The 22715-nt window shown below is 51.8% G+C and overlaps 1 protein-coding gene across 2 annotated transcripts in view; it reads right to left on the bottom strand.

Annotated features, from left to right (window-relative positions):
- Window positions 1-22715, bottom strand: part of tubgcp3 (tubulin, gamma complex associated protein 3) — a 136075-nt gene that overhangs the window by 107832 nt on the left and 5528 nt on the right. For both annotated transcript variants that reach the window (XM_038818023.1, XM_038818024.1), the window contains one exon: window positions 10483-10550. In XM_038818023.1, coding sequence (XP_038673951.1) covers window positions 10483-10550 — 68 coding nt within the window. The remainder of the gene's footprint in view (window positions 1-10482; window positions 10551-22715) is intronic.

A 22715-nucleotide genomic window follows, 5' to 3' on the forward strand; every position in this document is an offset into this window, starting at 1 on the left:
TATTGGAGGAGGCAGAGCCAGAGGGGATGATGACAGGCGGTACAGGGGAGTGGAGGTGTAAGCCTCCGATAAGGATTGTAACATGGAACATCTAGGGGTTAAATGGGCCGATAGAGGTCCCGTTTTTTTTCCCCGCACCCGAGGAGTTTGAAAGCGAGGGTGATCTTTTTACAGGAGTTGTATCTCCGGGTGAAGGACCAGGTTAAGTTGAGGAAGGGGTGGGTGGGACAGGTATTCCACACGGGGTTTGACTCAAAGACACAGGGGGTGGTCAATTTATTGAACAAAGGAACGGGGTTTGTTGGGGCCAAGGAAGTGCGGGGCCCGGGGGAAGGTATGTGATAGCGAGTGGGGCGCTGTAGGGGACGCCGGTGGTGCTAGTCAACAAATAGGCACCTAATTGGGATGACGTGGGATTTGTGAAGGGTTTTGCTGGGAACAATCCCGGAGCTGGATACACACCAATTGATTATGGGTGAAAATTTTAACTGCGTGATGGAACCGAGGGTGCACAGGTCCAGCCCCAAGTCCATAGGAATGGTGAGGATGGCGACGGAGTTGGGAGGGTACATGGAACAGATGGGAATGGTTGACCCGTGAAGTTTAAGAACCGGGGGGGGGTGGGTTACTCCTTCTCACACGTGGATAAGGTGCATTCGAAAACTGATTTCTTTGTGGTGAGCCGAGCAGTTTTGTTGATGGTGGTGGGAGCGGATATGAGGGAATTGTGATACCCAATCATGCACCACATTGGCTGGAGGTGAGGCTTCATACGGGGCAGGTGCAGAGGCAGGGATGGAGGCTAAATTCAGGTTTTTTGGCAGATAAAGGGCTCTGCGAAAAGGTGAGGTCGGCAATCGGGGAGTATGTGGAGATGGAAGGGCAGCACGGTAGCACAGTTGATTCACAGCTCCAAGGTCCCAGGTTCGATTCCCGGCTTGGGTCACTGTGTGGAGTCTGCACGTTCTCCCAGTGTCTGCATAGGTTTCTTCCGGGTGCTCTGGTTTCCTCCCACATTCCAAAGATGTGCAGGTTAGGGGGATTGACCATGCTAAATTGCCCTTAGTGTCCAAAAACGTTAGGTGGGGTTACTGGGATAGGTTGGAAGTGTGGGATTAAATGGGGTGCTCTTTCCAAGGGCCGGTGCAGATTCGCTGCCAAATGACCTCCTTCTGGACTGTAAATTCTATGATTCTATGAATTAGAACAGGGAAGTGTCACCAGCTACGTTCTGGGTGGCGTTGAAGGAGGTGGTCCGAGGTGAGATTATCTTGTTCAAGGCGCACAGGGACAGGAGGAGGAGGGAGGAGCATGGACAGTCGTTGGATGAGATAGTCAAGGTGGATAGAAAATAAGCTGGGGAACACCACAAAGAATTGTTGGCAGAAAGGAAGAGGTTGCAGGGGCAGTTCGATAGGTTGACAACGGGAAATGCGGTGGGGCAGCTGCAGAGGGCGAGGGGGGTACAATATGCCTACCGGGAGAAGGTGAGCCGCATGTTGGCCCACAAGCTGAGGAGGCAGGCTGCGCCCAGGGAAATCATAAAGGTGCGAATGGAGAGATGGGAGGCAACGTCGGAGCCGGGATGGATAAGTGAGGTGGTCAGGGGTTCCACAGAAGCTGCACCGGGCTAAGCTGGGTGGAGAGGAAGGGGACATGGGACGGTTCCTGGATGTGATTGGAGTTTCCACTGTCTGAGGAAGAGAGGAGGCAGACATTGGAGGAGCTGCTCGGGCTGAGGGAGGTGACTGTCAGTATTAGTGGGATGCAGTTGGGGAAGGCTCCGGGGGGGTGGCTTTCTGGAGGTATTTTATAAGGCGTTCGCGACAGAGTTGGCACCGCATTTGTTGGGGATGTTTAGTGAGGCGTTGGAGAAGGGGGAGCTGCCAGAAACACTGACGCAGTCGTCGATGGCATTAATCCCAAAGAAGGGGAAGGATCCATTGGAGTGTGGGTCCTATAGTCCCATTTCAATATTGCACACGGGCGTGAAAGTGCTGGCTAAGTTGGTGGCGGGGAGGATTGAGGGATGTGTGCCAGTGGTCATGGAGGATCAAACGGGGTTCGTAAAGGGCCGGCAGCCCTGCAGTAACATCAGGAGGCTGCTAAATATGGTTATGACTCAGTCAGTGGGTCGGGTGCCGGGGGTCATTGTCTCTATGGATGCAGAGAAGGCTTTAGATCGGGTGGAGTGGAGATATCTATTTGAGATCTTGGGTAGGTTTGGGTTTGGCCCCAAGTTTGCGGCGTGCGTGCTTTTGTTATATGTGGCCCCGATGGCAAATGTATGTACAAATGGGATGAGTTGATGGAGCTTTGGTCTTCATAGTGTGAGACAGGGGTATTTGCTGTCACGGTTGTTGTTCGCACTGGCGATTAACCCCTTGATGATGACCCTTAGGGGGTCAGTGGAGTGGCACAGGATTGTGAGGGGGGGGCAGGGAGCACTGGGTGTTATTGTACGTGGACAAACTGTTGTTGTTTGTGTCGGACCCGTTGGAGAGTATGGAAGAGATCATGGAAATATTGGAGGGGTTTGGGGCCTTCTCGAGGTAGAAGATCAATGTCGAGAAGAGCGAGGTGTTTCCGGTGAATGCGGCAGGGTGGGGGGCCAACTTGGGGGTGTTGCTGTTCAAGGTAGCTTGGGAAATGGTCAGGTACTTGGGGGTTCAGGTGACGAGGGAATGGGCTATGATGCACAGGTGGTAACACCTGGGTAACATCTGACAACATTGATGGAGGAGATACGGGGGGATTTTCAGAGATGGGATAAATTACAGCTGACATTGGCAGGAAGGTACAGGTGGTAAAAATGAATGTGCTGCCAAGGTTCTTATTCGTTTTCCAGACCTTCCCCATTTTTCTCCCAAAGGCCTTCTTCTGGAAATTGGAGACAGTGATTTTGGAGTTAATATGGGCGGGGAAGGTACCGAGGTAAAGAGAGCCCTGCTACAGAGGCAGGAAGGAAGGATTGGTGCTCCCAAATCTGCTGCACGACTATTGAGTTGTTGAGAAGGTGAGGCGATGGTGGGGGGAGGAGAGTGGGTCAAGGTGGAAATGGAGTCCTGTCGGGGATCCAGTCTGACGGCTCTGGTGACAGCTCCGTGGCCACTAGCTCCGGGAAGCATACAGGGAGTCAGATGGTACAGTGGATGGTTTGGGTAATTGCCCGACGAAGGATCTTGCTGAATTGGAGGTTGGATACGCTGTCGGGGGTGGTGGCCTGGCCAGGGACCTGTACGACTTTCTTCAGTTGGAAAAGACCAAATTTGAGTTGAGGGTAAAGAGAAAATGCTGGAAAATCTCAACAGGTCTGGCAGCATCAGTAGGAGAGAAAAGAGCGAACGTTTCAAGTCCAGATGACCCTTTGTCAAAGATTCCAGCATCCGCAGTAATTTGCTTTTATTTTTGAGTTGAGGGTGTTGGGGGAGGGCATCGAGACACAGTGGGGGCTGTTCATGACAATGTTTGAGGATCTGTTCTTTGTGGGGGGTAAAAAGGGGAAAAATTGTACAAACTGTGGACTGCGAGGTTATGAAGTGTGTTGTTGTATATGTAACTGGTTTTTTACACATGTTTGGCATAAAATGCATTCAAAACAGAGTATATTAAAACTCATGTAGATGAATGCGAATACGATGTTTGAACTTGGAGACAATTAGGGCAGGAATAAATCATTTGGTTAAAATATCAGAAATGTGGTTAATATCAGTGAACAGGAATATAACAAAGGACCATTGAGTGTTCACAAGACCTAATGGTAGTGTGATCAGGAAATGATGCATCCGACTTCCGGTTGCGGCTATGCGGAGCTAAGCTGCACGTTCGGCAGCTCCCGCCAGGAACGGACATTTGGGCTCTTTTAAGGGCCCCCAGCGGTACTTTTCATCGACGGTTCCCGACGTGGGAAGGTGTCTGCAGCGGATCCCCAGTGGTCTATGGTCTTGACCAGGAGTGAGGCCAGCAGAATAGCGGTGGCAGCGCCTAAGAAAAAGCGGGGGAAGAGAATCAAGATGGCGGCCGGCGGAGGCCTCGAGGAATGGAGGCAGTGGGCGCAGATGCAGCAGGAGACTCTCCAGCGCTGTTTTCAGGAGCTCCAAGTGGAGCTGATGGACTCGCTGAAGGCGAATACGGACAAGCTGCTGGCGACGCAGATAACCCAGGGGGTGGAGATTCGGGAGCTCCGACAACAAGCCTCCGAAAGAGAGGATGAGGCCGCAGCCCTCGCGGTAAAGGTGGAGATGCACGAGGCGCTCCACAAGAAGTGGCAGGAGCGGTTCGAGGAGATGGAGAACCGGTCGAGGCGGAAATATTTGCTGATCCTGGGCCTCACGGAGGGGCTGGAAGGGTCAGACCTGGGGGCCTATGTGGTCGTTTTGTTGAACTCGCTGATGGGAGCTGGGTCCTTCCAGGGGCCCCTGGAGCTGGAGGGGGGCCAGAATACTGGCCAGGAACCCAAACCGAATGAGCCGCCACAGGCGGTGCTGGTGCGGTTCCACCGGTTCGTTGACCGAGAGTGCATGCTTAGGTGGGCCAAGAAAGAGCGGAGTAGCAAGTGGGAGAACACGGTAGTGCGGATCTACCAGGACTGGAGTGCGGAGGTGGTCAAGCGGAGGGCCGGGTACAACCGGACGAAGGTGGTGCTCCACAGAAAGAGTGTGAAGTTTGGCATGTTACAGCCAGCACGTCTGTGGGTCACCTACAAGGACCGGCACTTTTATTTTGAGTCCCCGGACGAGGCGCGGGCCGAGAAGCGCGGGACTCTGACTGAGGGTCTGGGTTTGTAAATAACTGTGTTAACTTTTGGTGGGAAGGGTCTCTGTTTTATGCTGTTTTAAGCTGGTTGTGTGTTGTTTCTAGGGTGGGTGGGGTGCTGTCTTTTTTTGCGTGGGCGGGGTCGGGCAGGGGGAAAGCGCGTGCTTTTCTTCTGTTTCCCGCGCTGAGGATGGATGGGGGCGGGGTCGGAGCTGAGAAGCACGGGCTTTTTTCCCGCGCAAGAGCGGGAGGGGGAGGAGGAGGGTCTGCTGATGGGTCTGGGGGAGGAGGAGTAGCAGGAGCTGCCGGGGTCAGCAGACGTTAGCTGGCTCACGGCAGTGCTACAGAGGGAGTAATGCGGCGGGGGGGGGGGGGGGGGGGGGATACGGGGTTGCTGCTGAAATGGCCAGGAAGGAGCTGGAGTCTGCAGGGGGGGCCGGGGTGGGGGTTTGCCGCCGTGGGGAACAGGCCGAGCGAGGGCCGCTGGCCTTGGGCGGGCAGGGGACGGGTTATGGCTAGTCGGCAGCGGAGGGGGGCAGGGAGCCCTCTGATCCGGCTGATAACTTGGAATGTGAGGGGGCTGAATGGGCCAGTCAAACAGGCCCGGATGTTTACGCACCTGAAGGCGGACGTGGCTATGCTCCAGGAGACACACCTGAAGGTGGTGGACCAGGTTAGACTGAGGAAGGGCTGGGTAGGCCAGGTGTTTCATTCGGGGCTGGATGCAAAAAATCGGGGGGTGGCGATTCTGGTGGGGAAAAGGGTGTTGTTTGAGGCGTCAAAGGTGGCGGCTGACAGTGGAGGGAGGTATGTGATGGTAAGCGGCAAGTTGCAAGGGGAGCGGGTGGTGCTGGTGAATGGTGAAAACCCGATGCGGGTTTTATGCGGCGCATGTTGGGCCGCATTCCGGATCTAGAGACGGGGGGGCTTGATACGGGGGGGGGGGGGAGAACTTTAACACGGTACTGGATCCCCCATTGGATCGATCCATGTCCAGGGCGGGCAGGAGGCCCGCGGTGGCTTCGGTGTTGAGGGAGTTCATGGACCAGATGGGAGAGGTGGATCCGTGGAGGTTCGCGAGGCCGAGGGCCAGGGAGGATTCATTTTTTTTCCCACGTGCATAAAGCCTATTCCGGGATCAATTTTTTTTGTCCTGAGCAGGGGGCTGATTTCGAGGGTGGAGGATGCCGAGTATTCGGCCATAGTTATTTCGGACCACGCCCCGCACTGGGTAGTCCTTGGGCTGGGGGAGGAGAGGGACCAGCGCCCGCTCTGGCGCCTGGAGGTGGGACTGCTGGCGGATGAGAAGGTGAGCGGGTTCGGGGGTGTATCAAGAGGTACTTAGAGGCCAATGATAATGGGGAGGTCCGAGTGGGGACGGTTTGGGAGGCATTGAAGGCGGTGGTTAGAGGGGAGTTGATTTCCATCCAAGCCCATAGAGAGAGGGGAGAGCAAAGAGAGAGGGAGAGGTTGGTGGGGGAGTTGGTGAGGGTGGACAGGAGATATGCGGAGGCTCCGGAGGAGGGACTGTTGAGGGAGCGACGTAACCTTCAGGCTATGTTCGACTTGCTGACCACCAGAAAGGCGGAAGCTCAGTGGAGGAAGGCACAGGGAGCGGTGTACGAATATGGGGAGAAGGCGAGTAGGATGCTGGCGCATCAGCTTCGTAAGCGTGACGCGGCCAGGGAGATTGGTGGAGGGACGGATAGGGGAGGCAATGTGGTGCGAAGGGGGTGGACATTAATGGGGTCTTCAGGGACTTTTATGGGGAATTGTACCGGTCCGAGCCCCCAGTGGAGGCGGGGGGGAATGGGGCGCCTTTTGGACAGGCTGAGATTTCCGAAGGTGGAGGAGGGACAGGTGGAGGGGCTGGGGGCGCCGATTGAGCTTGAGGAGCTGGTCAAAGGGATAGGTAGCATGCAGTCGGGGAAGGCGCCAGGGCCGGATGGGTTTTCGGTCGAATTTTATAAAATGTATGCAGACCTGTTGGGTCCCCTGCTGGTTAGGACCTTTAACGAGGCCGGGGGGGGGGGGTCTTTGCCCCCGACTATGTCACGGGCGCTGATTTCCTTGATCCTTAAAGGGAACAAGGACCCCCAGCAGATCATATAGGCCGATCTCGTTGTTAAATGTGGATGCCAAGCAGTTGCCGAAGATCTTGGCCACAAGGATAGAGGACTATGTGCCAGGGGTCATTCATGAGGACCAGACAGGGTTTGTGAAGGGAAGGCAGCTGAACACCAATATACGTAGGCTTCTGAATGTTATCATGATGCCGGTGGTAGAAGGGGAGGCGGAGATAGTGGTAGCATTAGACGCGGAGAAGGCCTTTGATAGGGTTGAGTGGGGGTACTTGTGGGAGGTGCTGGAAAGGTTTGGGTTCGGGGAGGGGTTTGTCAGTTGGGTGAGGCTGTTATATGAGGCCCCGATGGCGAACATAGCCACGAATAGGAGGAGATCGGAGTACTTTCGGTTGTACCGGGGGACGAGACAGGGGTGTCCCCTGTCCCCCTTGTTCTTTGCGTTGGCAATTGAGCCCCTGGCCATGGCGTTGAGGGAGTCGAGGAATTGGAGGGGTCTGGTGCAGGGTGGGGAGGAGCATCGAGTGTCATTATACGCAGATGACTTGTTGCTATATGTGGCGGACTCAGTGGGGGAATGCCGGAGGTGATGAAGATCCTTAGGGAATTTGGGGGCTTTTCTGGGTACAAGCTCAACCTGGGTAAGAATGAGCTGTTCGTCATGCACCCAGGGGATCATGAGAAGGGGATTGGTAGGCTCCCACTGAAAAGGACAGGGAGGAGCTTTCAGTACCTGGGAGTCCAGGTGGCTAGGAGCTGGGGGGCCCTTCACAAACTTAACCTCACTCGGCTGGTGGAGCAAATGGAGGAAGTGTTTAAAAGATGGGACATGTTGCCGCTGTCGCTGGCGGGCAGGGTGCAGTCCGTCAAGATGACGGTGCTCCCGAGGTTTTTGTTCCTGTTCCAGTGCCTCCCCATCCTTATCCCGAAGGCCTTTTTTAGGAGGGTCAATAGGAGTATTACGGGATTTGTATGGGCGCATGGGACTCCGAGGGTGAGAAGGGTGTTTTTGGAGCGGGGAAGGGATGGGGGGGGGGGGGGGGGGCTGGCATTGCCCAACCTATGTGGGTACTATTGGGCTGCCAACGCAGCGATGGTGCTTAAGTGGGTAATGGACGGGGCAGGGGCAGCATGGAAGAGGATGGAGATAGCGTTCTGCGTGGACACGAGTCTGGAGGCGCTGGTAACGGCGCCGTTGCCACTCCCTCAAACGAGGTATACCACGAGCCCGGTGGTGGTGGCTACCCTCAAAATTTGGGGGCAATGGAGACGGCATGGGGGGGGGGGGGGGGGGCTCAATGGAGTCCCCGATACGGGGGAACCACCGGTTTGTTCCAGGGAGCATCGATGGTGGGTTTCTTGGCTGGCATAGGGTAGGTATTAGGAGGTAGAGGGACCTGTTTGTGGATGGGAGGTTTGCGAACCTGGGGGAGTTAAGGGGAAGTTTGGGCTCCCCCGGGGAACATGTTTAGGTACATGCAGGTTAGGGCGTTTGCCAGGCGGCAGGTGGAGGGGTTCCCTCTGCTGGCCCCACGTGGGGTACGGGACAGGGTGCTCTCGGGGGTGTGGGTTGGAGGGGGGAGGATTTTGGACGTGTACCACGTCATGCAGGAGGTGGATGAGGTATCGGTGGGGGAGCTGAAGGGTAAATGGGAAGAGGAGCTTGGTGAGGAGATTGAGGAGGGGATGTGGGCAGATGCCCTGGAAAGAGCGAATTCCTCCTCTTCCTGTGCGAGGCTTGGCCTCCTACAGTTCAAGGTGTTGCATAGGGCCCACATGACCGGGACGAGGATGAGTAGGTTTTTCGGGGGCGAAGACAGGTGTGCTAGGTGCTCGGGGAGCCCAGCGAACCACACCTATATGTTTTGGGCATGCCCAGTGCTGGGGGAGTTCTGGAAGGGCGTAGCAAGGACGGTGTCGAGGGTGGTAGGATCCAGGGTCAAGCCAGGCTGGGGACTCGCAATTTTTGGGGTTGCAGTGGAGCCGGGAGTGCAGGAGGCGAAAGAGGCCGGTGTTCTGGCCTTTGCGTCCCTAGTAGCCCGGCGGAGAATTTTGCTTCAATGGAAGGATGCGAGGCCCCCCCAAGCGTGGAGGCCTGGATCAATGATATGGCGGGGTTCATCAGATTGGAGAAGGTGAAATTTGCCCTGAGGGGATCAGTACAGGGGTTCTTTAGGCGGTGGCAGCCTTTCCTGGACTTCCTGGCAGAACGGTAGGAAAATAGGCCGGCATAAGAGTCTGTGTTTCACCCACAGCAGTCATTCTGTACCGGAGCTGCTGGGGTAACTACTTGTTCATTAAAGCCTTCAATTGGACTACAATCTCGCTTCAGTAGTGATTGATCGTGCATCACTAGTCTCAATAGGTTTCTAGAAGAACAACCACGTGTATTTATGAAGCACCTTTTAACATAATAAAATGTCAAAATTAAGGTCATCATTGCCCCACATCAGGAAATATTCAGACATTATGGCCAAAAGCTCAATCAAAGAAGATGGTTCTATCTTAAAAGAGTAAAGAAACGTGGAGAGTTTTAGTGGGGGAATTCCAGACTCTACCCACTGGTGAAGGAGTGAAAAGCCAACTGTGAAAGAGTTCAGAATTGGAAAAGCAGAGTGATCTTGGAAGGTTGTAGGGCTCAAAGAGGTTGAAAAGATAAACAAGTCTAGACCATTGGTGGTTTTCAAAACAAGGGTGAGAAGATTTTTAAATTGAGGCGTTGCTAGATCAGTAGTCAACTTATATCAGTGAGCATGGAGGGGGTAGGTTCATTCTAGGAAGAGATGGATGAAAGGTTACTTTAATGGCACAAGTCTATTAATCAAGAATGAACTGGGAAACCCTCAGCAGTTTAGAGTCAAAGTTAAATGTAATGACTGCTTCATGACTGTGCTCATCTTGATCTGGCATGTGCAAATAACACAAACAAATCGAGAAGAAATTAAGTTTGGGGGGCAACGAATACACATTTAGCATGACCTGGGATTTAGGTGTATCCCTAAATAAAAGAAATGATCAGGCATCTGAAGCTGGGGGTTCAACATACTCCAGCAGAGCACAAGTGGAATGCCATTAAAAACATAATGTTGAGCATATAGATACCTAGCTTCAAGAAGCTCAAAGTAACATACAATCTGATATGCATGTTAATCCATTTCAAAACTGAAATAAGTAGATACATCTTTCAAATCCATCAAGTAAAAAAGATAGGGGCCCACAGGGATGAATAGAAGAATATTCAGAGATATGTTAACTGAATGATCAGAGGGGCAAAAGATAGACCCGAAAAAAGCTACAGACATAAAATATTTGCAGAAGAGCTGAGACCATAAAAACCATGGATCAATGCAATATAAAGATCCTAATTTCTTCCTCGAAATATTGAAAAATGGAGAATATAATAATCTTTATTAGTGTCACAAGTAGGCTTACATTAACATTGCAATGAAGTTACTGATTTCCATTCCTTGCAAAGCACTGAATCGAAGTGTTATTGTGCATACTTATACGTGCACCTCTCCACATAGCAAGTTTCAGTACTCAAAGCATTTCAAGCAGAGGCACCAGGGACTGGACACTCAAGCATAGGAACTGTGTGGAAGAATTTCAAAATTTCCTCCATACAACTCAACTGGTCAATTCTTACCTGTGACTGCAGTTTACGGTGAAGTTCTGAAAACAAAGCAGCATCTACCTCCCTCCTCTGCCTCACCACTGCAAGAGAGAGCATTATCACAGTAAAATGTTAATCCTCAAAGTCTGAAAAACACACGTTAATGAAACAGAGCACCTCACTTCAATTCTATGCATCACGAGCGGCAGGAGACTTTGATGTTCAATAATTCTATGAAGCAGGAGTGAAAGGTCATGAGCATTGCAGAAGTCCAAACTTGATTCCCACCAAAATCCATTCAAACCACTGAACCACCATTTATACTTGAAGGTCAGGACCAGGACTGATGTCCTGGGGCAAGCGTTTGCGAGTATGGCTGGGGAGGGTTTAAACTGGAATGGCAGAGGGATGGGAATCTAAGCAGGGTTACATGAGTAAGAGAAACCAGGACAGTGATGAAAGAAAGTAAAATGCAAACACAGAAAACAGGGTAATCAAGGGCAGGAGGCACAGTACAAAGAAAGGTTAGGATGATCAAAAATGGTAACAAGGCAAACCTAAAGGCTTTGTATCTTAATGCATAAAGAATTCAGAATAAGGTTGACGAACTGGCAGCGCTAATTAAGAAACATGGGTATGATCTCATAGCCATTACATAAACTTGTTACAGGGAGATCAAAACTGGGAACGAACTATTGAGGGATATTTGACCTTTCGGAAGAACAGGAGTGAAGGAAAAGGTGGTGGAGTAGCACTGTTAATAAGAGATGAAATGAGGACAGTTGTAAGAGACGATGCAGACTCGGATGAGGTAGGGTCCATTTGGGTGGCGGTAAAAAACGGAAAGGGAAAGAAGACACTGGTATCAGTGCATGGTGCATAGACCCCCCAAACAGTCGTCACACTGTAGGAAAGGGTATAAATCAACAAATTCATAGAGTGCATTAGGAAGAGTTTCCAGAAGCAGTATGTCATGGAGCAAGTCAGGGAACAGGCTATCTTGGATCTGTTAATGGATAATGAGGCAGGTTTAACAACTGACCTCAGAGTAAAATATCCCTGAGAAATAGTGATCATAACATGACAGAATTTAGCATTCAGTTAAAACAATGGTTGGAGACAACTGTGTTGAACTTAAATAAAAGGAATTACAATGAAATGAGGATAAAGTTCGCTAATGTGGATTGGACAGATAGATTAGCAAGACAGTAAACAAGCAATGGCAGATATTTGAGCAGGTAATTCATGACTCTCAGCTAAAAATATAACCCAGTAAGGGGGAAAGATTCTAAGGGAGGGATAAAGCAACCAAGGAAGTTAAGGAGAGTACTAATTTGAAAGAAAAAGCATAGAAGGAAGCAAAAATCAGTGATAGCCCCGAAGACTAAGAAAAATACAGAATCCAGCAATAGTTATGGGTGACTTTAATCTTCATGTCGATTCGGTTATTCAAATTGGAAAGGGTAGCTAAAACAACAAATTCATAGATATATTTATCAGTCTTTATGTTGGAAGAGACTCCAGGTGAACCAGGGGGCAGAGGTGCGTGCAGTGACCATTACTAAGGAGAAGGTTCTGGGGAAACCAAAAGGTCTGAAGGTGGATAAATCACTTGGACCAGATGGACTACACCCCAGGTGTACTGGAGATGGGGACTTTTTCAAGATGGCAGCCGGTGACTAGTGATGTACCTCAGGGGTCGGTGCTGGGACCACAACTTTTCACAATATACATTAATGATCAGGAGAAAGGAACTGAAGGCACAGTTGCTAAGTCTGAGATGATACAAAGATCTGCAGAGGGGCAGGAACTATTGAGGAAGCAGGCGGGCTGCAGAAGGACTTGGATAGGCTGGGAGAATGGGAAAAAAGTGGCAGATGGAATAAAATGTGGAAAAGTGTGAGACGATGCACTTTGGAAGGAGAAATGGAGGCATAGACTATATAAAATATGCTTAGGAAATCAGAAGAACAAAGGGACTTGGGAGTCCTTGTTCACGATTCTCTTAAGGTTAACGTGCAGGTTCAGTCGGCAGATAGGAAGGCAAACGCAATGTTAGCGTTCATGTCGAGAGTGCTGGAATACAAGACGAGGGATGTATTTCTGAGGCTATATAAGGCTCTGGTCAGACCCCATTTGGAGTATTGTGAGCAGTTTTGGGCCCCATATCTAAGGAAGGATGTGCTGACCTTGGAAAGGGTCCAGAGAAGGTTCATAAGAATGATCCCTGGAATGAAAAGCTTGTCGTATGAGAAACGGTTGAGGGCTTTGTGAGTTTAGAAGGATGAGGGGGGTTCTTATTGAAACTTACAGGGTAATGCGTGGCCTGGATAGAGTGCACGTGGAGTGGATGTTTCCACCTGTCGGAAAAACTAGAACCAGAGGACACAGCCTCAGACTGAAGGAACAATGTGATAAAACAGAGATGAGGAGGAATTTGTTCAGCCAGATGGTGGTGAATCTGTGGAACTCTTTGCTGTAGAAGGCTGTGGAGGCCAAATCACTGAGTGTCTTTAAGACAGATATAGATAGGTTTTTGATCTATAAAAGGGGATCAGGGGTTATGGGGAGAAGGCAGGAGAATGGGGATGAGAAAAATATCAGCCATAATTGAATGGCGGAGCAGACTCGATGGGCCGAGTGGCCTAATTCTGCTCCTATGTCTTATGGTCTCATCCCATTAATACGGGGGAGGAATTAATTACCATCTCCATCACTAAAGCTGTATTAGAAAAACTAATGGGGTTAAAGGCAGACAAGTCTCCTGGCCCTGATGGTTTGCATCTTAGGATCCTAAAATAAGTAGTTAGAGAGATAGTGGATGCATTGGTTGTAATTTTCCAAAATTCCTTTGATTCTGGAGCAGTACCGGAGGATTGGAAAACTGCCAACGTGACACCCCTTTTCAAAAAGGGAGGGAGGAAAAAAAGCCGGTACTTATAGACCGATTAGCCTAACATCTATTGTTGGAATGTTGGAATCAAGTATTAAAGAAGTAATAGCAGCACATTTGGAAAATGATAATTTAATCAAGCAGAGTCAGCATTGCTTCAAGAAAGGGAGATTGTATCGGACTTATTTCAACCAGAGTGGATAGAAACCAGTCTCAGAATTTATAGTGCAGAAGGAGGCCAGTCAGCCCATCGAGTCTACACCAGCCCTTGAAAGAGCATCCTTCTGAAGCCCACACCTCCAACATATCCCTGTATCCCAGTAACCCCACCTAGCCTTTGGACACTATGGGGCAATTCAGCGTGGCCAATCTCCCTAACCTGCACATCTGTGAACTGAGAGAGGAAACCCATGCAGACACGGGGAGAACATGCAGACTCCACCGAGACAGTGACCCAAGCCGGGAATCAAACCCGGATCCCTGGTACTTTGAAGCAACAGTGCTAACCACTGTGCTAGCGTGCCGCTCAGTTGATCTGTTGCATTTGGACTTTCAGAGGGCGTTCAACAAGGTAGCTCACAAAAAAGGTTAACTGGTAAGAGAAGAGTCCATGGTGTTGGAGGTTGTATATTGGCATGGATGGAGAGTTGGCGATTGGGCAGGAATCAGGGAGTGGGGATAAAGGGTTGTTTTTCAGGTTGATGACCTGTAACCAGTGGGTTCCATCGGGATCAGTGCTAGGACCACAACTGTTTACAATATATATTAATGACTTGAAGGAGGAAGTTAATGTACTGTAGCCAAATTTGCAGATGACACAAAAATGCGGGAAAATGTGATATTGTTCATTCTGGAAGAGTATTATTGAAATGAGAAAAACTGCAGAAAGTTGCAACACAAAGGGACCTGGGGCGGGAGGAACTCAAGCACGACACAAAGCTAGCACACAGGAGCAGCAGGTAATCAGGAAGGCTAATGGAATGTTGGCCCTTATTTCAAGGGAGTTGGAGTATAATAATAATAATCTTTATTAGTAGTACGAGAGTCGGGAAGTCTTGCTGCAACTGTACCAGGTCAGGTGAGACCACAAAAGTAGAACTGGGAGCAGTTTTGGTCCCTTATTTAAGGAAAGATTTATTTCATTAGAGGCAGTTCGAAAAGGCTCACTCCAATGATTCCCGGTCTGAAGGGATTGTTTTATGAACAAAAGGGTCCAATGAGTAGGTTGAAACTCTACTCATTGGAATTCAGAAGAATGGGAGATGATCTCGTTGAAACAGCATGGTGGCACAGTGGTTAGCACTGCTGCCTCACAGCTCCAGGGACCCGGGTTCAATTCCAGCCTCAGGTGACTGTGTGGAGTCTGACTTTCTCCCAGTGTGTGCGTGGGTTTCCTCCGGGTGCTCCGGTTTCCTACCACAGTCCAAAGATGTGCAGATTAGGTGAATTGGTCATGCCAAATTGCTCCTTAGTGTCCCAAAGGTTCGATGGGGTTACTGGGATAAGGTGGAGGCATGGGCTCAAGTAGTGTGCTCTTTCCGGTGCAGACTCGATGGGTCGAATGGCCTCCTTCTGCACTGTAAATTATATGATTCTATGAAACATATAGAATATTTAACAGGTTTGACAGGATAAATGCTGAGAGGATGTTTCCCCTCACGGGAGAGTCTAGGACCAAAGGTTATAGACTCAGAATAAAGGGGTGTCAATTTAAGACGGAGGTGCAGAGGAATTTCTTATCTCAGACGTTAGTGAGTATTTGAAACTCCTTCCCACAGAGAGCTATGGAGGAGGAGTCCTTGTGTATATTTAAGGCTGATTTAGATAGATTCTTGATCAGTAAAGGAATAAAGAGTTATAGGGAAAGGGCAGGAAACTGAACATGAGGAGTATCATTGGATGAGGGAGTTGAAGGGTGGGTCAGTAAATTTGCAGATGATACGAAGATTGGTGGAGTTGTGGATAGTGAGGAGGGCTGTTGTCGGCTTCAAAGAGACATAGATAGAATGCAGAGCTGGGCTGAGAAGTGGCAGATGGAGTTTAACCCTGACAAGTGTGAGGTTGTCCATTTTGGAAGGACAAATCTGAATGCGGAATACAGGGTTAACGGTAGGGTTCTTGGCAATGTGGAGGAGCAGAGAGATCTTGCGGTCTATGTTCATAGTTCTTTGAAAGTTGCCACTCAAGTGGATAGAGCTGTGAAGAAGGCCTATGGTGTGCTAGCGTTCATTAGCAGAGGGATTGAATTTAAGAGCCGTGAGGTGATGATGCAGCTGTACAAAACCTTGGTCAGGCCACATTTGGAGTACTGCGTGCAGTTCTGGTCACCTCATTTTAGGAAGGATGTGGAAGCTTTGGAAAAGGTGCAAAGGAGATTTACCAGGATGTTGCCTGGAATGGAGAGTAGGTCATACGAGGAAAGGTTGAGGGTGCTAGGCCTTTTCTCATTAGAACGGAGAAGGATGAGGGGCGACTTGATAGAGGTTTATAAGATGATCAGGGGAATAGATAGAGTAGACAGTCAGAGACTTTTTCCCCGGGTGGAACACACCATTACAAGGGGACATAAATTTAAGATAAATGGTGGAAGATATAGAGGGGATGTCAGAGGTAGGTTCTTTACCCAGAGAGTAGTGGGGGCATGGAATGCACTGCCTGTGGTAGTGGTTGAGTCGGAAAATTTATGGACCTTCAAGCGGCTATTGGATAGGTACTTGGATTAGGGTAGAATAAGGGAGTGTAGGTTAACTTCTTAAGGGCAGCACGGTAGCATTGTGGATAGCACAATTGCTTCGCGGCTCCAGGGTCCCAAGTTCAATTTCGACTTGGGTCACTGTCTGTGTGGAGTCTGCACATCCTCCCCGTGACTGCGTGGGTTTCCTCCGGGTACTCCGGTTTCCTCCCACGGTCCAAAGATGTGCAGGTTGGGTGGATTGGCCATGAAAAATTGTCCACAATTCTATGATTAACCTAGGACAAAAGTTTGGCGCAACATCGTGGGCCGAAGGGCCTGTTCTGTGCTGTATTTCTCTATATCTATATCAGACCAGCCATGATGCTATTGATTGGCAGAGCAGGCTCAAGGGGGCCGTTCCTACTTCTTGTAGTCTCAAAGAGAGATGGATAATAGGGAACCAGTGGATAAGGTGTATCTGGATTTGCAGAACGCATTTTATTAAGTGCCATGGAACAGGTTACTACACAATGGTTCGGGGTAACACATTAGAATGGACAGAAACCGACTTCCGGTGGCAGCGATGCGGAGCTAAGCCGCACGTTCGGCAGTTCACGCTTTTTTTGGACTTTCGGGCTCTTTTAAGAGCCTGCAACGGCGCTATTTTGACTTTTCCCCAGAAGGAAACACAGCCATAGTGCCCAGCGGCTGGTGGATGGACTGGACTCGCAGTGGAGCGATCCAAAAGTCGGCTTTACAGCAGAGGAAGGGGAGAGGCAGAAAAAGCAAGATGGCGGCAGGCAGGGAAGCAGCAGCAGCGTGGCAGCAGTGGGCGCGGGAGCAGCAGGAGCTGCTTCAGCGCTCCTTGAAGGAGCTCAAAGCTGAGATATTGGAGCCGTTTAAGGCCTCGCTGGACAAGCTGGTGGCGACTCAGACGGCCCAGGCCGTGGAGATTTGGGAGCTGCAGCGAAAGGCTTCGGACAACGAGGATGAGCTTTTGGGCCTGGCAGTGAAAGTGGAGTCGCACGAGGCGCTGCACAAGATATGGCAGGCGAGGATGGAGGAGATCTAGAACCGCTCCTGCCGGAAGAATCGGCGCATTTTGGGCCTCTCGGAGGGGCTGGAAGGCTCTGGTCCGTTTTCACCGCTTGGTCGACCGGGAGTGCGTGTTGAGATGGGCGAAGGAGAGGAGTAGCAGGTGGGAGAACACGGACGTTAGGATTTATCAGGACTGGAGCGCGGAGGTGGCGAAGAGAAGGGCTGGCTTCAATCGAGCGAACGGAGTGCTTCATAGGACGGGGGTGAAGTTTGGCCTTCTACAGCCGGCTCGCCTCTGGGTCACTTACAAGGACCGCCAGCTCTATTTTGACTCTCCGGAGGAGGCCTGGGCTTTTGTCCAGGCAGAGAACTTGGACTCAAACTGAGGAGCTGGGGAAAAATGTACTTTGTTTGGAGGCTTTGCCCTCCTGGGTATCCTGTCATTTATAGTGGCTGTGTTTGCTGATTGATGTTGCCTGTTCGTTTTCGCTATTTTGGTTTTTTCAGGGTTGTTATCTGGGCTGTTGTTTATTTACTGTGGTGTTTTTTTTTGTTTTGTCCACTGGTGGGTTGAGGAGTAGTTTGGGGTCCCGATGGGTCATGTGTCCGTCTTTTTCCCGTGTGTTGGGTTGAGGAGCGGAGCTCGGGTTGGAAGCGCGGGCTTTCTTCCCGCGCCGGAGGAATTGGGGGCGGGGCCGGCGCTGGTAGGGAGGGATTGGTGGCTGTGTTGCGTCTGGTGGTGGTGGGGGGGGGGGTCGTGGTTATGGCGGGAGTAGCCTGGGTCAGCAGAAGTCAGCTGCCTCACGGAAGCACAATGTTAGGGGTAATGCAGCTAGGGGGGTCCTAGCTTGGGGGAGGAGGGGGGGGGGGGGGGGGTACCGGGTTGTTGCTGCAGGGACTGTGAGGGAATGGATGGTGAAGGGGGGGGGGGGTTGTGAGGGGGGTCTGCCACCGTGGGGAGTGGGCTTGGGGGGGTTCCCTGGGTGCGTGGCGGGTTGAGGAAGAGCTATGGCTGATCGGCATAGGGCGAGGGGGGTGGCCCCCAGGGTTCGGCTGGTCACATGGAACGTGAGGGGGTTGAATGGTCCGGTGAAGTGATCCCGGGTCTTGGCTTACTTGAGGGGGTTGGGAGCGGATGTGGCTATGCTCCAGGAGACGCACCTCAGGGTTACGGATCAGGTGAGGCTAAGAAAAAGTTGGGTGGGACAGGTGTTTCACTCGGGGCCTGATGCGAAGAACCGTGGGGTGGTAATTTTGGTCGGTAAGAGCCTGTCGTTCGTCGCGTCCAAAGCGGTGGCGGATAGTGCAGGTCGATATGTGATGGTGAGTGGGAGACTTCAGGGGGAGCGGGTGGTCTTGGTTAATGTTTATGCCCCCAACTGGGATGATGCGGGCTTCATGCAGCGTATGCTGGGCCTGATCCCGGACCTGGAGACAGGGGGATTGATCCTGGGTGGGGACTTTAACACGGTGCTGGATCGCTCGAAGTCTAGGACGGGCAGGAGGCCGGCAGCGGCCTCGGTGCTGAGGGGGTTCATGGATCAGATGGGGGGGGGGGGGGGGGGGTGGACCCTTGGAGGTTTTTGGAACCGGGGGGGTAGGGAGTTCTCCTTTTTCTCCCATGTTCATAAGGCGTACTCCCGGATTGATTTTTTTGTGTTTAGCAGGGCGCTAATCCAGAGAGTAGTGGGGGCGGAGTATTCGGCGATAGCCATTTCTGATCATGCCCCACATTTAGTGGATCTGGAGCTGGGGGAGGGGAAGGATCAGCGCCCGCTGTGGAGGCTGGATGTGGGGCTTTTGGCAGAGGAGGAAGTGTGCGGGCGGATCCGTAGGGGCTTAGAGGGGTATCTAGAAACCAACGGGGAGGTGCAAGTTGGGGTGGTTTGGGAAGCGCTAAAGGCAGTAGTCAGAGGGGAGCTGATATCTATTCGGGCGCACAGGGAGAGGGTCGAGAGGGAGAGGCTGGTGGAGGAAATGGTAAGGGTAGATAGGAGATATGCAGACACCCCGGAGGAGGGGCTTTTGAGGAAGCGGCGCAATCTCCAAGCGGAATGTGACATTTTAACCACCCGGAAGGCGGAGGCGCAGTGGAGGGGGGCGCAGGGGGCGGTATATAAGTACGGGGAGAAGGCAAGTCGGATGTTGGCTCACCAGCTCCGGAAGCGGGAGGCAGCTAGAGAAATTGGGGGAGCCACGGATGCAGGAGGGAACATGGTGCGGGGTGGAAAGGACATCAATGTGGTGTTCAGATCCTTTTACGATGGGCTGTACCGGGCAGTGCCCCCCAGGGAAGCAGGTGGGATGGACAGCTTTTTGGATAGGCTGGAGTTCCCAAGAGTAGGGAACGAGCGGGTGGAGGGTTTGGGGGCCCCAATCGAGTTGGAGGAGCTGGTGGAGGCGTTGGGAAGTGTGCAGACAGGGAAAGCGCCGGGGCCTGACGTGTTCCCAGTGGAATTTTACAAGACATTTTCAGATTTGCTGGGCCCTCTGCTTGTGAGGACCCTGAATGAGGCTAGGGAGGAGGGGGCTCTGCCCCAACGATGTCCAGGGCAATTATCTCTTTGCTCCTGAAGCGGGACAAGGACCCCCTTCAGTGTGGGTCTTACAGGCTGATCTCGCTCCTTAATGTAGATGTCAAGTTGTTGGCAAAGGTGCTGTCCAGGAGGGTGGAGGATGTGGTCCCGACGGTGATTCATGAGGATCAAACGGGGTTTGTAAAGGGGAGACAACTGAATGCCAACGTGCAGTGGCTCCTTAATGTCATGATGATGGCGCCAGCGGCTGGGGAGTCAGAAATAGTGGCATCCATGGATGCGGAGAAGGCTTTTGATAGGGTGGAGTGGAGTTACCTGTGGGAGGTGTTGCGGAGTTTTGGGTTTGGTGAGGGGTTCATCAGCTGGGTGAGGTTGCTGTACAGCTCCCCGGTGGCGAGTGTGGTGACGAATGGGAGGAGGTCGGCGGACCTTCGGCTTTCCAGGGGTGCGAGGCAGGGGTGCCCCTCGTCTACCCTGCTCTTCGCATTAGCGATTGAGCCCCTGGCCATGGCGCTGAGGGACTCGAAGATGTGGAGGGGAATTGTGGGGGGAGGGGGAGGGGGGGGGGGGGGTGGAGAGAGAGAGAGAGAGAGAGAGAGAAGAGAGCGCCGGTTGTCGCTGTATGCAGATGATCTGCTGTTGTATGTCGCGGATCCGGCTGAGGGGATGCCAGAGGTGCTGAAGATACTTGAGGAGTTTGGGGACTTTTCGGGCTATAAGTTCAATGTGGGGAAAAGTGAGCTGTTTGTCCTGCACCTGGGGGATCAGGAGAGGGAGATAGGTGAACTCCCGTTGAAGAGGGCTGAGAGGAGCTTTAGGTATCTTGGGGCCCAGGTGGATAGGACCTGGGGGGCCATGCATAGGCTTAACTTTTCGAGGTTGGTGGGGCAGATGGGGGAGGAGTTTAGGAGGTGGGACGCGCTACCGCTTTAGTTGGCGTGCAGGGTCCAGTCGATTAAGATGACGGTGGTCCCGAGGTTTTTGTTTCTTTTCCAGTGCCTCCCCATATTGATCCCAAAGGCTTTTTTCAGAAGGGTGAATAAGTCGATTCTGGGCGTTCGTGTGGGCGCGGAAGGCCCCGAGAGTAAGGAGGGTATTTTTGGAGCGAAAAAGGGAGGTAGGGGGCCTGGCGCTGCCCAACCTGTGTGGATATTACTGGGCGGCGAACGTGGCGATGATTCACAGGTGGGTGATGGAAGGGGAGGGTGACGCATGGAAGAGATTGGAGGTGGCGTCCTGTGCGGGTAAGAGTCTGGAGGCTTTGGTGACGGCCCCACTTCCACGCCCCACGGCAAAGTACTCCACGAGTCCGGTGGTGGTTGCGTCCCTTAAAATCTGGGGACAGTGGAGGCGGCATAGGGGGGAAGTGAAGGCCTCAGTTTAGGCCCCGATACGAGGCAATCACTGTTTTGAGCCAGGGAGAACGGGTGGGAGATTTGGGAGTTGGCACAGGGCAGGCATCAGACAGTTTGGGGACGTCTTCCTGGATGGGAAGTTCGCGACTCTGGAGGAGCTGGTGGGGAAGTGGAACCTCCCCCCTGGGAACGCTTTTAGGTATATGCAGGTCAGGGCATTTGTTAAGAGGCAGGTGGCGGAGTTTCCGCGGCTGCCGCCAAGGGGGGGGTGCAAGATAGGGTGCTTTCGGGGACGTGGGTCGGTGAAGGAAAGATCTCGGCTATTTACCAGCTGATGCAGGAGGAGGAGAAGGCCTCAGTAGAAGAGCTCAAAGCGAAGTGGGAGGAAGAGCTAGGGGAAGAGATTGAAGATGGAACGTGGTCGGACGCCCTGGAGAGGGCGAATTCCTCCTCTTCTTGCGCACGGCTCTGCCTAATTCAGCTGAAGGTGGTGCACAGGGTGCACATGACAGGGGCAAGGGTGAGCCGGTTCTTCGGAGGGGAAGACAGGTGCGGGAGGTGTTTGGGAGGCCCGGCGAACCACACCCATATGTTCTGGGCGTGTCCGGCCTTGGAGAGGTCTTGGAAGGGGGTGGCGGGGACTTTGTCGGAAGTGGTCAGGTCTAGGGTCAAGCCGGGCTGGGGGCTCGCGATCTTTGGGGTAGCTTCGGAGACGGGAGTGCAGGAGGCGAGAGAGGCCGGCATTCTGGCCTTTGCATCTCTAGTAGCCCGGCGCAGGATTCTGTTACAGTGGAGAGATACGCGGCCCCCGAGTTCGGAGGCCTGGATCAAAGACATGTCTGGGTTCATCAAGTTGGAGAGGATGAAGTTTGCCCTGAGGGGGTCGGTACAGGGGTTCTTTCGGCGGTGGCAGCCCTTTCTCGACTTCCTGGCGAAGGGGTAGAGAGTGGTCGGTCTCAGCAGCAACTTTGGGGGGGGGGGGGGTTTGGGGGTTTGTTTTTGCGGCGGTGGGTTTGCTATGTTGTTGTTTTCTTCTTGTATTGCTGTTGGTTTTATGTTATTATTTATTTTGGGGGGGGTGAGTTCTTTTCTTGTGTTGGTGTGGAAACACGCCATGTTTGTTTTAAATTGTGGGGAGAAAATTTGTTATTGAAAAACTTGAATAAAAATTATTTAAAAAAAAAAAAGAATGGAGAGAAACCCTCCCCGACAGCACTAGCAAACATGCCCCCTCGGACAAATTGCAAGATTACCAACAGCAGAGGGAACAACAAATTACACTGCATGTTGAAAGAACACTGATTGGTTGACAAGTGGACTCTGATTGGTCACAGCATGGGGAATGAACAGGGAATGCTATCCCCCGACTTTTGTTTCGCTGGGCTGGCTAGTCAGTACTTTGTCTGTTATGAACAACTGAAGGCCTATGCTGTTTGATACAACAAACTTGTCGTTGGTTTGTACGGCCTATATACTTGCCAGTAAAGTACAGACCCAATCAGCTTGTGCTGGTTAAGCTCAAAACACTGTCCAACATTACATCTGATTTCAGTGATTGGACAAACATTTACTAAACAATCCTTAGTGGGTTAAGAATTACACTGAGAAGCTATTTAAGATTATCAGTCAGGTTTGCAGCGTGACTTACTTACACATACGAAAAGCGACATATATCCACACAGGATCCTGTCCTTTGTAGCCAGAAGCAACATGTCCACGCATTACGCTTTTTTCAATAAAAGTTTGGGGATACCCATTCCCTGGTTTAT

This window comes from Scyliorhinus canicula, chromosome 14 (genome assembly GCF_902713615.1).
Source record: "Scyliorhinus canicula chromosome 14, sScyCan1.1, whole genome shotgun sequence".
NCBI lineage: Eukaryota > Metazoa > Chordata > Chondrichthyes > Carcharhiniformes > Scyliorhinidae > Scyliorhinus > Scyliorhinus canicula.